The 15,957-nt window shown below is 41.5% G+C and overlaps 1 protein-coding gene across 1 annotated transcript; it reads left to right on the top strand.

Annotated features, from left to right (window-relative positions):
- Window positions 1-7,372: 7,372 nt before the first annotated feature.
- GJB7 (gap junction protein beta 7) lies at window positions 7,373-15,957 on the top strand. The gene is made up of 2 exons (XM_006041742.4): window positions 7,373-8,148; window positions 15,124-15,957. The coding sequence occupies exon 2, from the start codon at window positions 15,151-15,153 to the stop codon at window positions 15,955-15,957; it is 807 nt and encodes a 268-aa protein (XP_006041804.3). The 5' UTR covers window positions 7,373-8,148; window positions 15,124-15,150.

Genomic DNA, 15,957 nt, shown 5'->3' with positions numbered 1-15,957 from the left:
TAAGTAGAGGTGTGTAAAATAGGGCCTTCTAACCGTAGACTTGACAGCTAGAAAAATCAAGTAGAAGGACTTCCCTGGTGGTCCAGTGGCTAAGACTCCTGACTCCTAATACAGGGGGCCTGGGTTTGATCCCTGGTCAGGGAACTAGATACAGCATGCCACAGTGAAGATTGAAGATTCCACCTGCTGCAACTAAGACCGAACACAGCCAATATATAATAAAGAAAACTCAACCAGAGCTAGAGGCATATGCATTGATTAACTTAGAGCCCACTCAAACCCAGAAAATTTTGAAAGCCTGGTGCCTGGGGAATATGTGACTTCCTTTTATTTAGGAAAAACAGTATCTCAAATAGGAAAGCAGTATCTCCTGGCTATGGAAAATGCTTAGAAAATACCTGATGCTCTAAGTGCAAATATTGAAAACGTGAGTGCTTTCAGTGACCTGGTGGGGAGATGTGGTTTCTGAGCTGGGTCTCTGCTGATGACTGCCTGGTGTGGGGCAAGCCCATTGTGCCACTGGATCCAGAAAGGGCTGATTTAGGAGGAGTTACAATCAGGAAAGGGCTTCCCTGGTGGTTAAGATGGTAAAGAATCTGCCTGAAATGCAGAAGACCCAAGTTTGACTTCTGTGTCAGGAAGACCCCCTGGAGGAGGGCATGGCTACCCACTCCACTATTTTTGCCTGGAGAATCCCATGGATAGAGGAGCCTGGTGGGCTAGGCTATGGGGTCACAAAGAGTCGGACATGACTGAGCAACTAATTTGCCTGGAGCATCCCATGGATAGAGGAGCCTGGTGGGCTAGTCTGTGGGGTCACGAAGAGTCAGACATGACTGAGCAACTAACACACAATCAGGAAATGATGCTCATATTTTCATTTGAAAACTGCTGAAAATTCACTTTAGATATAGAAATGTGACCTTTCCAACTCCTCGGATATTCTGTATCCACGAGGCATTTTTCCTCAATCCTTCCCTACATCAGTCAGAAGTTGAATGAATCACCAATGGCACCAGAATAAGAGGCAGCAGCTCAGGATACAGAGCCCTTTGGCTCATTCTTACCAGAATCTGAAACCTAGGAAGCACTATATTGCTCTCATCAACTATTACTTACTGAGAAATACATAGGAAGGGGAGGGATAAATTAGGAGTATGGGATTAACATTCACCTCTCTCTTTCTCTTTGCTAAGAGAAAAAATATTTCTAAATTATTGCTAAGTCGTGTCCGACTCTTGCAACCGCATAGATTGTTGCCTGCCAGGCTCCTCTGTCCATGGGATTCTCCAGGTAAGAACACTGGAGTGGGTTGCCATTTCCTTCTCCAGGGGATCTTCCCGACCCAGGAATTGAACCCAGGTCTCCTGCATTGCAGGCAGATTCTTTATCAACTGAGCTATGAATGAAAGTGAAAGTGAAGTCACTCAGTTGTGTCCGACTCTTTGCGACCCCATGGACTGTAGCTCGCCAGGCTCCTCTGTCCATGGGATTTTCCAGGCAAGAGTACTGGAATGGGTTGCCATTTCCTTCTCCAGAGGATCTTCCCGACCCAGGGATTGAACCCCGGGTCTCGCAGACACTTTACTGTCTGAGCCACCAGAGAAGCCCTAATACTATGAATACTATTATATAAAATAGATAAGCAACAAGGATCTACTGTATAGCACAGGGAACTCTACTCGATATTCTGTAATAATCTAAAAGGGAAAAGAATCTGAAAAAAATGTATGTATAACTGAATCACCATGCTGTACACCTGAAACTAATACAATATTGTAAATCAACTATGCTCCAATAAATAAATAAATGAGAAATATTTATTGTGTTCCTGGAGTCGTTCTAAATGCTAAAAATCTTCCATGAGCTCCTGATATAACTGAGGATTGCATGTTAGAAAGAGAGAAGTAGGGACTTCCCTGGTGGTCCAGTGGTTAAGACTGTGCCTCCACTGTGACGGGTTCAATCCCTGATTGGGGAACTAACAGCTTGCATTATAAGAATGAAATTAGAGGCAACTTTCTCTCAGAGTTCACCCATGTGTATATCCACCTGTACCCCTTTTCCTCCTGAGAAAATATTTTTTCTCAGGAGGAAAAAAAAGAAAAGAATGAAATTAGAACACTCTCTAACACCATACACAAAAACAAACTCAGAATGGATTAAAGACCTAAATGTAAGGCCACATACTATAGAATTCTTAGAGGAAAACATGGGCAGAACACTCTCTGACATAAATTGCAGCAATATCTTTTTTGATCCACCTCTTAAAGTAATAAAAATAGAAAAAAATGAACAAATGGCACCTAATTAAACCCAAAAGCTTTTGTCCAGCAAGAGAAACCATAAACAAAATGAAAAAGCAACCTATAGAATGGAAGAAAATATTTGCAAAGAGATGGACAAGGGATAAATCTCCCAAATATACAAACAGCTCACGCAGCTCAACAACAAACAAACAAAAAATACAATCGAAAAATGGGCAGAAGATCTAAATAGACATTTCTCCAAAGAAGACATGCAGATGGCCAACAAACACATGAAAAGATGCTCAACATCACTAATTATTAGATGCAAATCAAAACTACAATGAAGTATCACCTCACACCAGGCAGAATGACCATCATCTAAACATCTACAAACAATAAAAGCTGGAGAGGGTGTGGAGGAAAAAGAATCCTCTTACGCTGTTGGTAGGAACGTACATTGGTGCAGCCACAATGGCGAACAGTACAGAGGTTCCTTAAAAACTGAAAATAACCTGTTTGGGAAAAGCATCTTGTGAACTTGTTTGGAAATCAGTGATTCTTAGAAGATGGCTGCTCTAAATCTACAGATCCTGCATTTCAGTTGCAAAATTTCCAGCCTCCAGCTAACTCTTCTTGCTTCAGACTGGCCCCCACAATCCAAACTGGCTCTGGCAAATCTATCCTGTTACTGTTTGGTCTGAATTCAGTGGGTTTTTGTACACAGACTCCCTCAGTTTGTCTCAAGTCTGAAGTCAAGGGGAGATTCTGTCAGCAACCAAGGACTTCTGTTCAGTCCTGAGTGGCATGTTTTTCCTCCAATTTCAGGGTTTGTCCCTAAACTTTTGCTCCTAAGTGTATAGATTGTCTAATTGTTGGGTACATTGTGCAGTGTTAAATTCATTGCACCCTTAAAGCTGTACCTCCATTTTATCTTTATTTCAAAAATCTGAGCACATGGCTAGCAGATACTTGAATTCATTGTTAGTGAAATTTAAATGTTAATAAAATAGCATATTCCCCCCCACCAAAAAAAACTATAAATAGAGCTACCATATGATCCAGCAATCCCACTCCTGGGCATATACCTGGAGAAAACCGTAATTTGAAAAGACACATGGCACCCCAGTATTCATTGAAGCACTATTTGCAATAGCCAGGACATGGAAGCAACCCAAGTGTCCATTGACAGAGTAATGGATAACGAAGATGTGGTACACATATACAATAAAAAAGAATGAAATAATGCCATTTGCAGCAACATGGATGGACCTAGAGACTGTCATACTGTGTGAAGTAAGTCAGAGAAGGACAAATATCACATGATATCACCTACATGTGAAATCTAAAAAAATGGTACAAATGAACTTATTTACAAAACAGAAACAGAGTTACAGACATAGATAATAATCTTATGGTTACCAGGAGGGACGGGGACAGGGATAAATTGAGAGATTGCAATTATCATATACACACTATTATATATAAAATTTTGAGCATTACTTTACTAGCGTGTGAGATGAGTGCAATTGTGCAGTAGTTTGAGCATTCTTTGGCATTGCCTTTCTTTGGGAATGAAAACTGACCTTTTCCAGTCCTGTGGCCACTGCTGAGTTTTCCAAATAATATAGATAACTAATAAGGATCTACTGTATAGCACAAGAAACTCATTATTCTGTTATGATCTATATGGGAAAAGAATCTAAAAAAGAGTGGATATATGCATATATAACTGATTCACTTTGTTGCACAGCAGAAAGTAACACAATACTAAATCAACTATATTCCAATAAAAATTAAAAAAAAAATTTTTTTAATAAACAAATGGGACCTAATTAACCTTAAAAGCTTCTGCACATCAAAGGAAACTATTAGCAAGGTGAAAAGACAGCCTTCAGAATGGGAGAAGATAATAGCAAATGAAGCAACTGACAAACAACTAATCTCGAGAATATACAAGCAACTCCTACAGCTCAACTCCAGAAAAATAAATGACCCAATCAAAAAATGGGCCAAAGAACTAAATAGACATTTCTCCAAAGAAGACATACAGATGGCTCACAAACACATGAAAAGATGCTCAACATCACTCATTATCAGAGAAATGCAAATCAAAACCACTATGAGGTACCATTTCACACCAGTCAGAATGGCTGCGATCCAAAAGTCTACAAGCAATAAATGCTGGAGAGGGTGTGGAGAAAAGGGAACCCTCTTACACTGTTGGTGGGAATGCAAACTAGTACAGCCACTATGGAGAATAGTGTGGAGATTCCTTAAAAAACTGAAAATAGAACTGCCTTATGATCCAGCAATCCCACTGCTGGGCATACACACTGAGGAAACCAGAAGGGAATGAGACTCGTGTACCCCAGTGTTCATCGCAGCACTGTTTATAATAGCCAGGACATGGAAGCAACCTAGATGCCCATCAGCAGATGAATGGATAAGAAAGCAGTGGTACATATACACAATGGAGTATTATTCAGCCATTAAAAAGAATACATTTGAATCAGTTCTAATGAGGTGGATGAAACTGGAGCCTATTATACAGAGTGAAGTAAGCCAGAAAGAAAAACACCAACACAGTATACTAACGCATATATATGGAATTTAGAAAGATGGTAACAATAACCCTGTGTACGAGACAGCAAAAGAGACACTGATGTATAGAACAGTCTTATGGACTCTGTGGGAGAGGGAGAGGGTGGGATGATTTGGGAGAATGGCATTGAAACATGTAAAATATCATGTATGAAATGAGTTGCCAGTCCAGGTTCGATGCACGATACTGGATGCTTGGGGCTGGTGCACTGGGACGACCCAGAGGGATGGTACAGGGAGGGAGGAGGGAGGAGGGTTCAGGATGGGGAACACATGTATACCTGTGGCGGATTCATTTTGATATTTGGCAAAACTAATACAGTTATGTAAAGTTTAAAAATAAAATAAAATTAAAAAAAAATTTTTTTAAAGAGGGAAAAAAGAAAGAGACAGGTACTTTTTCATGTAAGTACCTTGTGTTCACAGATTGTACTGGAGAGCAATTGTTCTGAGACGTGAAGGCACATTCTCCCCATATGTGGTTTGCTGCCCAGGGCAATGCTTTTCAAGTCTCTGCGTATTTCTCTATTTCTGGTCCCATTTCTTAAATTTATTTTTTAATTGGAGTGTGATTGCTTTACAATGCTGTGTTGGTTTCTGCCATACAAAAGCGTGAATCAGCTGGTCCCATCTTTCTTGACAGGAAATCTCACAACTCTAAAGTCAGCATTGCTTTCAGTGGACAAAGATAACAACAGCTACTATTTACTGAGGAGTTATTATTTTATTTAAGCACTACAAGAAAAACAAAGAAGGGAATGCCCTTCCCATTTTGCAAACACAGAAACTGAGGCTCAGAGAATTCAAGCACCTTGAGTAAGTTCACAAAGTTTGAAAAACAGGTCTGGAATTCCAACCTTTGTATATCTGAACTCAGGTCTGTGGGATTTCTACCTCTGCCCAAAAAAAAAAAAAAAAAAAAAAAAAATTCTTAATAGAGAATTGACACAAATTCTGATAAGTAACTCCCTTGAACTTTGCCTCTCTAGGCTAAACAAACACCTTCAATCCATCTTTTTAAGATTTGTTTAGAGACACCCTCTCCACTCTGGTCACTGTCTTCAAGACCTACTTGAGTTCATCGAAGGTCTTACTGAGGCCAGAAAAAAACGCAGTGCTCCAGTTGTGTCTAAAATGAGCAGGAAGGACTGCTTACCTCCCTTGGAAGAGAAACTATGCTGGGAAACAATCAAGGTTGAGTTCAGAGCACAGCACTCTGCATGAGGGTTCCCGACACACAGGAGAGCTTAGACCTGCATCACCACCACCAGCTGTGATGTTAACTCTTAGACCTTGGCTGTCATACGGCTCTGCATTCAACACATCTCTGTACCCAAGCAGGTCTTCCTGCAGCCCCGACCCCTGTGCGGTTCATCCAGGGGGCACACTGGACACTCGATGGCTCGGGCTCATCCTGTTCTGGGCTCTGCTCCTGCTGACGCCCTGCAGGGCCGCATTTTCACACTGAAAACAGAGAACAAGGCAAACAGCATTCATTCCATTCTCTTTCCAGCTCTGGCTCTTCTCTTACCTCTCCCCGCCCTTAAATTTCTAACTCTAAAATGTTATTTTCCCTACAACATGCCACTCCTTTTTCAGTTCTTATTATGTGTGTTTCTCAACAACAACAAAAAAAGGAGGGTGGGAGTATTAAATCTGGCAAAAACAATAAAACATGAGCGTGATTAAGAAAGTGTCAGGTTCAGCAGAGCAAACCCATATACTTTCTTCTATACAATCTCTCCTGATGGCCCCCTGCCCCAGCAATTTCTGCCTCCTCTAGCTTATGTTACATGACCCCTGAGGACAGGGACCTTTGCCTAGAAAATTACACCTCTGCCACACTAGATCATCAAATGCTACCTTTGTTTGGGTTAGTGCTAACATTATCTGAAGGCTGGGATCTTTCAAATCATTAGTGCTGGAGCTTTCAGCAAAGCCACCTGAAGTTCATTACCCTAACAACACACCACACCTTCCTGGCAGCAGGTGTCTTAGTACAACAGGTAATGTTCTAAGGCCAAGGGTGAAGTATAACAAAGGAGTGGAAACTAAAAGAAATGGTCACGTCTGGAAACAAGCTTTGGGATCTTGTCATGATAGTAACCATGGACAGAAGAGCCCGGTGGTCGCAAACAGTCGCACACGACTGAAGCAGCTGAGCACACACAAACCTTTGGGTCACTATTGTGGGATCCTGGGATCTCTCTGTAAAAACAAAACCAAATCAAACAAGATTTGCTTCATTAGGTATGGAAAAGGTTTATCCAGTAATACAATTCATAGTGTAAATCAATGCTTTTTCAAAGTAAACTGCGCTTCTAATTTTGGATTAAATATGTGAACATATGGAATAATTTTACAGGTCATGCATGTTAAGAGCAGTTAAGAGAGAACTGAAATCCACATGGTCTGTAGAAGTGGCTATCACAGTGTGGAAGTCTAGGACTTGGGTTTCCTGCTTAGCCCTTCTCTACACTTTATACCCTGGCTCTGGGACCTGTGGCAAGCTGCTTGCTGTGGTTCTGTTTTTCTCATCTCTAAAATGACGGCATTCGATTTCATGACATCTAATATCATTTCTAACTGTGAAAATTCTGTTTCTAAACTATTCTTATTCCAAGAGAGAGGGATTTCATTTTCACTTCTGCACGTCTTTAATTTTAGCTGAACTCATGCCTAGAAATGGCTCCATAAAAAGATAAAGTACTTTCTTTCTCTATTTATATACATAGAAAATGTCTATTATCAATGCTCCCTGGGTTTAGAAAAGTGATTTTTACTATGCCTTTTAACTTTCAGGATTTCTAAGATTAGAACCCATGACGTGAAGTTAAAATAAGCTCATTAAAGATAGATTGACTTATTCTTTCACCTAGTTTTTTCCCCCAGTCAATGTCTTCTGATAAATAACCTTTGGAAATCATTTGAAGAGATGAAACACCCTCTCCTATTGTCCCGGCTTCTTTGTGTAGATGATGACAAGGTTTTTTTAAAAAGGCATGTTCAATAAACTGTGTGTACGTGAACAGCTTTGAATTCGTTTTTCAGTTTCAATTCTCTTCTAACGTTTACTGTAAACAGCAGAGACACCAGATTTCTCATCAAAGTTATGAACCAAAACAAACGATCAGGTTACACCTGTTCAGCTTACACTACCTTGGAAACCAATAGACTCCATTTTCCTCACCTTAAAACACCATTCCCTCTCAGGGAAATAATATAATCAACTCATGGTTTTTAAATTGAATGAGCAACGGACCGGATTTCTTCTTAATCTTCACATCTGTGTCAAGAGGTAAGTTAAGCTTATTTCTCCTGTGGTAAGATTTGTTTATTTAATGGGAAGGTAAGCTACTTATTGTAATTGAGTAGTCATTCCCTCTTTCCCTTTAGGAAGGAATCCTAATTACTGTATTACAAACCTAGACAAGCTGCTTTGCAGTTTTGTGTCGCATCACAGGTGCCCTTTCTGGATGAGCTGCTTCTTAGTAAAGTTGCCCATTTGGAATGTGGAGGTGACAAGGGTTTTGGGAGGCTCTGGCCAGGGCAGAAGCCTGGCAGGAAAATGGGACATTGGCTGATGTAAGTGGGGTAATGGGGGCACAGAGGCACAGCCCAGGACCTTTCAGTGGCCTTTTCTGTGTGGCCTGAGGACAACCTTTGCACTGTTCCTATGAGGGGATACTCTGAAAGTGTCAACACTTTTATTCATATAGGAAAGTGAAGTAGCAGACAAGTGCTGTGTACGGACATGTGTCAGCCTGGGTGGGTTCAGTTCGCCTCAGTTTTAGTATACTGTGATTGATAGGTACAAAAAATAAAATTAGCTGTAAAATAATTTTACACCTAATTTACAGGCTAATCTTTAGACTTACAACTTTAAAATACATATATTTATATGGCTGCACCAGGTCTTAGTTCCCTGACCAGGGATTAAACCTAGGCCTGCTGCACTGGGAGCACAGAATCTTAGCCACTGGACCACCAGGAAAGTCCCTGAACTTACGAGTTTCATGAGGCTATATTTACCAAAGGAAAATCAAACATCACAAAACCAATAAATTAAAGTTTAGTGGACAAAAGACATCATTTTGCCTGAAATAAAATTGCTACTCATTGAGAGAATGAGATTCTGACTGCAGAGTCCTTGCAATGGGCCTGCCTAATGGCAGGTCAGTCCTGGCTGCTTCTCCCATCGCTGGTCCCCATTCTAGTGCCCAGCACCTTGGTTCCCGTTGCCCTCCCCACTGCTTCCTGTGGCCTTCCGTTGAGCACAACCCATCCTGTGCTGTTGCTCACAAGCCTAGATGATTAAAGTTCTGCAACTTTTTGTTCCAAGATGCTTTAAAACACACTTTAAATATCAGAGGTCAACAAACATTTGCTGCAAAAGGCCTGAGAGTTAATATTTTAGGCTTTGAGAGCTGTTATATCTCGGTTGCAACTACTCAAGTGTGCTGTTTTGGCATGAAAGTGCCCAACAATAGTAAATGAATGGGCATGACTGTCTCCCAAAACTTTATTTACAGAACAGGTGGTGGACTGGATTTGGCCAGAAGGCTTTGTAGTCTGCCAGACACTGGTAAATATGAGTGCTGAAAGCCTGGGGCAGCCTGGGTTATGAGCTGGTTGTCCAGCGTTGCTTCTGTTTTTTTTGTTTAAAGATCCTAGACCAAAGGCACACACATTCATACACTTCTCACACACCCTTGAGAATCTAACAACAGGCCTTCAGGGGCCACAAATCTTGAGCTAAGAAAATCTCTGGGGGATTTTTCCGAGCAGGCATCTCTAAAAATGAAATACTTTATATTCAAACAAGAGGTTAGAGAGTTCACACACGTCAGGGTCTCAGAGGTGGAAAGAGGCCCTTGAGAGGAAGCTTTTCTTTAGGGGTTAAATGATTTGTGTGCAAAGTAGGACAGAAACCAGCTGCAGGGGGAACTGGAGACCCGTCCTGCAGCATCTAGTTTCTGCTGCTGGACTTCCACCTGATTGCTGGGCGTTGTAGACTTCCCCCTCTGTGTTTCAGCTTCTTTATCACTGCACTGAGGGTCCTACTGTACACTGCCAACTACAGAGGATGGGGCGGGGGACAGACGAGATGCTGTGAGATGTTTTGGAAGTAGTCAAGCCCTATCCAAGGATAATAATATCCAAGGTGTTATTATTACTGAGAAGGGAAAGCAGCTGGGCACGGAGGCTGATGATGTTGTCCTTGGTAATGATGGAGCAGGTCCCTGGCTTCCAGCAGTGCCAGGGTTTCTTGAACAGTGCCATCTGGAGCCCTGGGAGGGCACTTGGCTTGCTGATGCCTGAACCACACAAGAAGCCTCCTGTGTGGGAAGTTGCTAGCATGGCAAAGGCTCATCCTGCAATAAGAGAAGGATGGGAAAGGCTGGTACTCAGGCCAAATATTCAGAAGTTTGGGTGTATAGTTAGTTCACCCCAAGCGGAGTCAGCTTTAAGGGACTCATCCACAAGGGACTCATCCAGATTAACCAAGCCCTGGGAAGCCTGATTTATAAAGTGCCTCTCCAGGGACTGGAACTCCTGTATCTAATGTCAGGAAAACTTCTTTGGACAGCTTAAGGAGTCTTGGCAAGGACATGATTACTCAGAAGGTCACTTGGAGTAGTGAGATGCAAATGATTGTGATGGACATTTACTCCAGGATGTAGAGATGCCAGATGCATTAGCCCTCCTTGCTCTGCCAGGTGGTTAATGGAACTCATTTTCTGCACCTAAGACTTGCATATGTTCTCAGTAGCTCTGACAAGAGCTCAGCACGTTTGCAATGGGGGTTGTCTCAGAAAATCCAGTATCCTTGGTTGCAGGAGAGTAGTGTCCACACATTTCAGTGTTCTCTCCATGTAGAGAGCCGTGTAGACACTGAGCAGGTAGGTATATGTCATTTTAGGTCATTTCTGCTCACCCATCTTTCACACAGAGCTCTAGTCCCTTGTGAATCTTTGCTGCTGTATCATGATGCCAGTCACAGGACCACACGATTGATTGTCTTCTGTTTCTTTCTTTACTTCCCACTTTACTCAGGTACCCTCTGGTTGCTATGAAATTCCCAATTCTTACCTTGCTGTTTGAAGTCCTGCATACTCCTACTCCTTGTTATCTACCAACATTCTAGTACTTTCCAGCGTATCCCAGGAATACAGGACAGATGATCTCTTTGGTGTGGGTTTCTTCTACAAAGAGCTAGTCCTTTTCCATAATGGTTTTTACTCATTTCACACTCAAAGGAGGTATTTGTCTCCAAATTCTGAGTTACTTAATTTATCCTGGCTATACTCTCACTCCAGGGTGTCATGTTTTATGGAGGGCTGTGATTCCATCAATTTTTCTTTTTTTTAAATCTCTTCTCATTTTTTTATTTAAAAAAAAAAACAGATTTAGGATTTTGTAAGAAACTACTGTTATTTTTTTTTTAATCAGTCAAGTACTACAGTAATGAAATAAATAAATAAGATTTTAAAAAATTCAATGTTTACAGGCATATTTATTAAAAATGGCTAAATTAGAAGACATTGAATAATGCTGATACACATCAGGAAGGGATTAGGCAAGTAAAGGCACATCATTTCATCACAAGAAATAAAGACCAGTTGGAAGTTAATACCCACCGAAGCTCTAGGTCTGTGGTAGTTTTCCTAACTCCAGAGGGTTGTTATGGTGGAACCTTCTTTATGGTACTTAGCTGAAACAGATAGCAACTGGAAAATTTTACTCAGTGACCTCAATGTATTGTTAAAATAGAAAGCACTCTTTCATTAAGTCCAGTGTGTGAGGAGGGAAGGAACAAAAGTCTAAAATGGTCTGGTGATACTGGAAATCCTATTGACATATTAAAGATTAAAAAAAAAAAAAAGTAAAACAAGGTTAATCCTTTTGTCTGGATGAATCAGTTCGTAGAACCTTAGAATAGCTGGTGGAGGATTTTGAGTTTTATGGTTTTTGCAACCCACTCCAGTATTCTTGCCTGGAGAATTCCCATGGACAGAGGAGCCTGGGGGGGTTTTGTCCATAGGGTCACAAAGAGTTGGACACGACTGAAACAACTTAACACACATGTACGCACGGTTTTAGCTCTTTAGGCCATCAGTCCATTTTGAGTTCATTTTTTTAATGGTGTGAGGAAGTGATCCAACTTCATTCTTTCACATGTGGAAATATGATTGTTCTCACACCTTCTTCCCACTCTCACTTTTAATTGAGATCAAATGTTTGGGGGAAATTTCTAATTTTCAAAATTATTCCTTATATTAGAATACTGAACATTTTACTTTTAAAAAATATTGGAGTTTTCCAAACTAAAATTCCTGTGCAGTAAACTGCTGCTTCTTAAGGGAAAGGAGAAAGTCACAGGATAATTTGTACATTAGAAATGATAAGTGGAAACTCTTCAAAAATTGGGAGCAATACTTAGTGATTTAAGAAAAGGGATAAATTAAAGACCCTTTTTAAAATTAAGGAGGTGATCTACATTATTAAGAGATTAAAATGTTGAGCTGATGACTTCACAGCTTTCAAATGCTCAAAAGGGCTATTAGGAGATTCCTATTACCCACATTCATAGGAACAGAGCTAGAGGGGGAAAAATGCATTTACCTTGCAATTGGAAAGACTTCACTTTGACATCAATAAAATGGCAAAACTAAAAATTATAATGATAATGCTTACCGAGTACCTAAAGTGTGTCAGTCTCTGTTTTCAGCCCCATGAGGGAAGTACTGTCTGCATCAGAGATGAACTTGGACTTGAACCCAAGGGGTCCAACACTGTGCCCAGGCTCTTATCCATACTGCAAAAGCACCCCCGTTTAAAATGGGTGTTAGAACACCCCTCCCTCCTGAGAAAATGTGCCTTTCTACCAGCAGAGAGATTCAAAATAGGATGGACATTAGTCAGATGATACTCATAATCCCGGCACTTTTGATGGCAGCAGTCTGATTCTATTTAAACACTGGTCACTTTCTTACTACTTTTGGAAAAACAGGAAGATAATCTCTTAACCTTTATCCCTTCTCCAAAATGTCCAACAGGCTACTTTTAAACGTTTTGCAACATTACATACACATCCTCCTGAGTAACATGGACAAATGCCCAGTGACACATGTCATAGGAAACATAATATCCCCCTTTCCCCTTTTTAATCTCTGAGGCTTTGTTTTAATAATTCATGGAGATGTTAACCTTTGAGGTGGATTTGAGAATCCTTTTTATTTAATGCAATTTTGTTTGTGTTCTGAAGCCAAGGACATTGAAGTATTTTATTCCCTACTGAATAGGGCATTGTGTACCTGTGTCTTTGTTTTTTCTGAAAACACCTCTTTACTTTCATACATCTCCTCGGGGCTCTAGCACAAGGGCTCGTTACATATTGTTCCCTCTGGAAGAGACCATGTGATGTGCTCTGATAGGAATGTTGTTGCCACAACATCCCCATTTTCTTAACCCCCTGGTTTCCCTTACGTCATCATTTCCATGATACTCCTTTAGCTGAGTCTATACAGAAAGCAAGAAGTAATTCATCTTTGTAATTGGAGATAGAACCTGAAGTGGCAAGATTTTCACCTGAGAAATAATGCAGTATCTTAGTGGCAGACCTGGAGCTCCAGTCCATATATTTTGATTGTGGTAGAGAGTTAAGACCAATGGTTTTTTGGTGTTTTTGTTTTTTTTTTTTTTTTTTTTTTTTTTTTTTTGTCACCACCGTGTGACATGCAGGATCTTAGTTCTTCAACCAGGGATTGAGCCCATGCCCTCGACAGTGGAAGCACTGAGTCTTAATCGCTGGACTGCCAGGGAAGTTCCAAGAGTAATGGTTTTAAACTGGAGAGATTTTTCTGTCCCTAGTGTACATTTGGAAATGTCTGGAGACATTTTTGGTCATCGCAAATGGGGTGGGAGGTGATGCTGATATATAGCTGGTAGAGGCCAAGGATGCTGCTAAACAGTCTACATACACAGGACAGCTGCTGGAACAAAGAATCACCCAGCCCCCAATGTCAGTGTTGACCGTGGTGAGGGACTCCGTCTTAGCATAATGGAAACTGGATTTGAACCCTGCTCTGCCTCTTATTTTGTGAGCCTGGCAGATGACTTTATTTTTCAGAGTCTGCTTTCTCATCTGAAAAAACACTACCACCACCACCACAAACAAAACCCCGCCTTTTCGGGGTGACTGTGAGAGACCAACTCAAAAGACTGCTAAACAGAGAGTGCTGAGCACACTGTGGGCCCAACACACAAATCAGGGCCCAGACCAGAGTTCAGTTCTACAGCAAAATGGAAGCAGAGTGCAAGAAAGACCATGTCACCGAGATGACAGCTTCCCATCGGCTTTTACAGGGAAGAGAGCAGAAGAGGTGGAGAGGTGGAGAGGGGAGCAAGAGAACTGAGCAGCACAGACAGCGTACTAGGAGGGGAGGGATACATTAGGAGTTGGGGATTAACAGATACACATAGCTATATGTAAAACAGCTGAGTAATGAGGATTAACTGCATAGCACAGGGAACTCTACTCAGTATCTTGTAATAACATATAATGGAAAATAACCTGAAAAAAACACATAACTGAATCACTTTGCCATATACCTGAAACCAAGGCAATGTTTTAAATCTGCTGTGTGTGCTGTGCTTAGTCACTCAGTTGTGTCTTTGCGACCCCGTGGACTGTAGCCCACCAGGCTCCTCTGTTCATGGGGATTCTCCAGGCAAGAATACTGGAGTGGATCGCCATGCCCCCTTCCAGGGAATCTTCCCAACCCAGGGATAGAACCCAGTTCTCCTGCACTGCAGGCAGATTCTTTACTGTCTGAGCCACCAGGGAAGCCCAAATCTACTGTACTTCAATTAAAAAAAAAGAATATTATACAAAGAGAGAAAGAAGATGGCATGTGAAGGTTATCTGAAGGTACCCAGGTCACCTAGGGGGTCACATCTAATTCTTTCCAGCTCAGCCACAGAGCCCAACCACCCTGAGAGAGAAGCCATAAATTAGAAGGATTTGTTTGGAGATGGGGTAGTCTGGGTGACCAAACAAATTCCAAATCAAACTGGGCATAGGATCATTTATGTCCTGTAGACCAGCTGTGTCATCTCCTTGTATGAAAGTGAGGATATCCTATGGGATTTAGAGAGCCCTCAATATCCAGGGTTGTAATAATGCAAAATGTCAATTCCATAACCAACAGGTAGCAAAAACGATCAATGGAATCGAGATAAATGAATCATGAGGGATTTTCTTTTGCAGAATCTTGCCTTCTTTGGAACCTCAGCCATGAGTTGGATGTTCCTCAGAGACCTCTTGAGTGGAGTAAATAAATACTCCACGGGGATTGGGCGGATCTGGCTGGCTGTCGTGTTCATCTTCCGTTTGCTGGTCTACATGGTGGCGGCAGAACATGTGTGGAAAGAAGAGCAGAAAGAGTTTGAGTGCAACGTTAGACAGCCCGGTTGTGAAAATGTGTGTTTTGACTACTTCTTCCCCATCTCCCAGGTCAGACTTTGGGCCTTACAACTAATCATGGTCTCCACGCCTTCACTGCTGGTGGTTCTACATGTAGCCTATCGTGAGGGTAGAGAGAAAAGGCACAGGAAGAAACTCTATGTCAGCCCAGGCGCCATGGGTGGGGGCCTGTGGTACACATACCTTGTCAGCCTCGTGGTTAAAACCGGTTTTGAAATTGGTTTCCTGGTTTTATTTTACAAGCTATATGATGGCTTTCGTGTTCCCTACCTCTTGAAGTGTGATCTGAAGCCCTGCCCCAATACTGTGGACTGCTTTGTCTCCAAACCCACAGAGAAAACAATTTTCATCCTCTTCCTGGTCGTAACTTCATGCCTGTGCATTGTGTTGAATGTCACTGAACTGAGCTTTTTGGTCCTCAAGTGTTTTATTAAGTGCTGCCTCCAAAAATACTCTAAAAGACTCAAGTCCTCCATGTGTGAATGCCACAACCTCAGGTATGTTACATGTGCTGAGATAGGGGCCCCTCCCCTGCTCCAGAAGCACTCTTCAGACTTGGCCACAAGCATAGCCCAGGGAGGTGAAACAAAGTTACTGTGTGACACACAAGAGGCTTAA

This window comes from Bubalus bubalis, chromosome 10, assembly GCF_019923935.1.
Source record: "Bubalus bubalis isolate 160015118507 breed Murrah chromosome 10, NDDB_SH_1, whole genome shotgun sequence".
NCBI lineage: Eukaryota > Metazoa > Chordata > Mammalia > Artiodactyla > Bovidae > Bubalus > Bubalus bubalis.
This window is presented reverse-complemented; position numbering and strand designations above follow the sequence as displayed.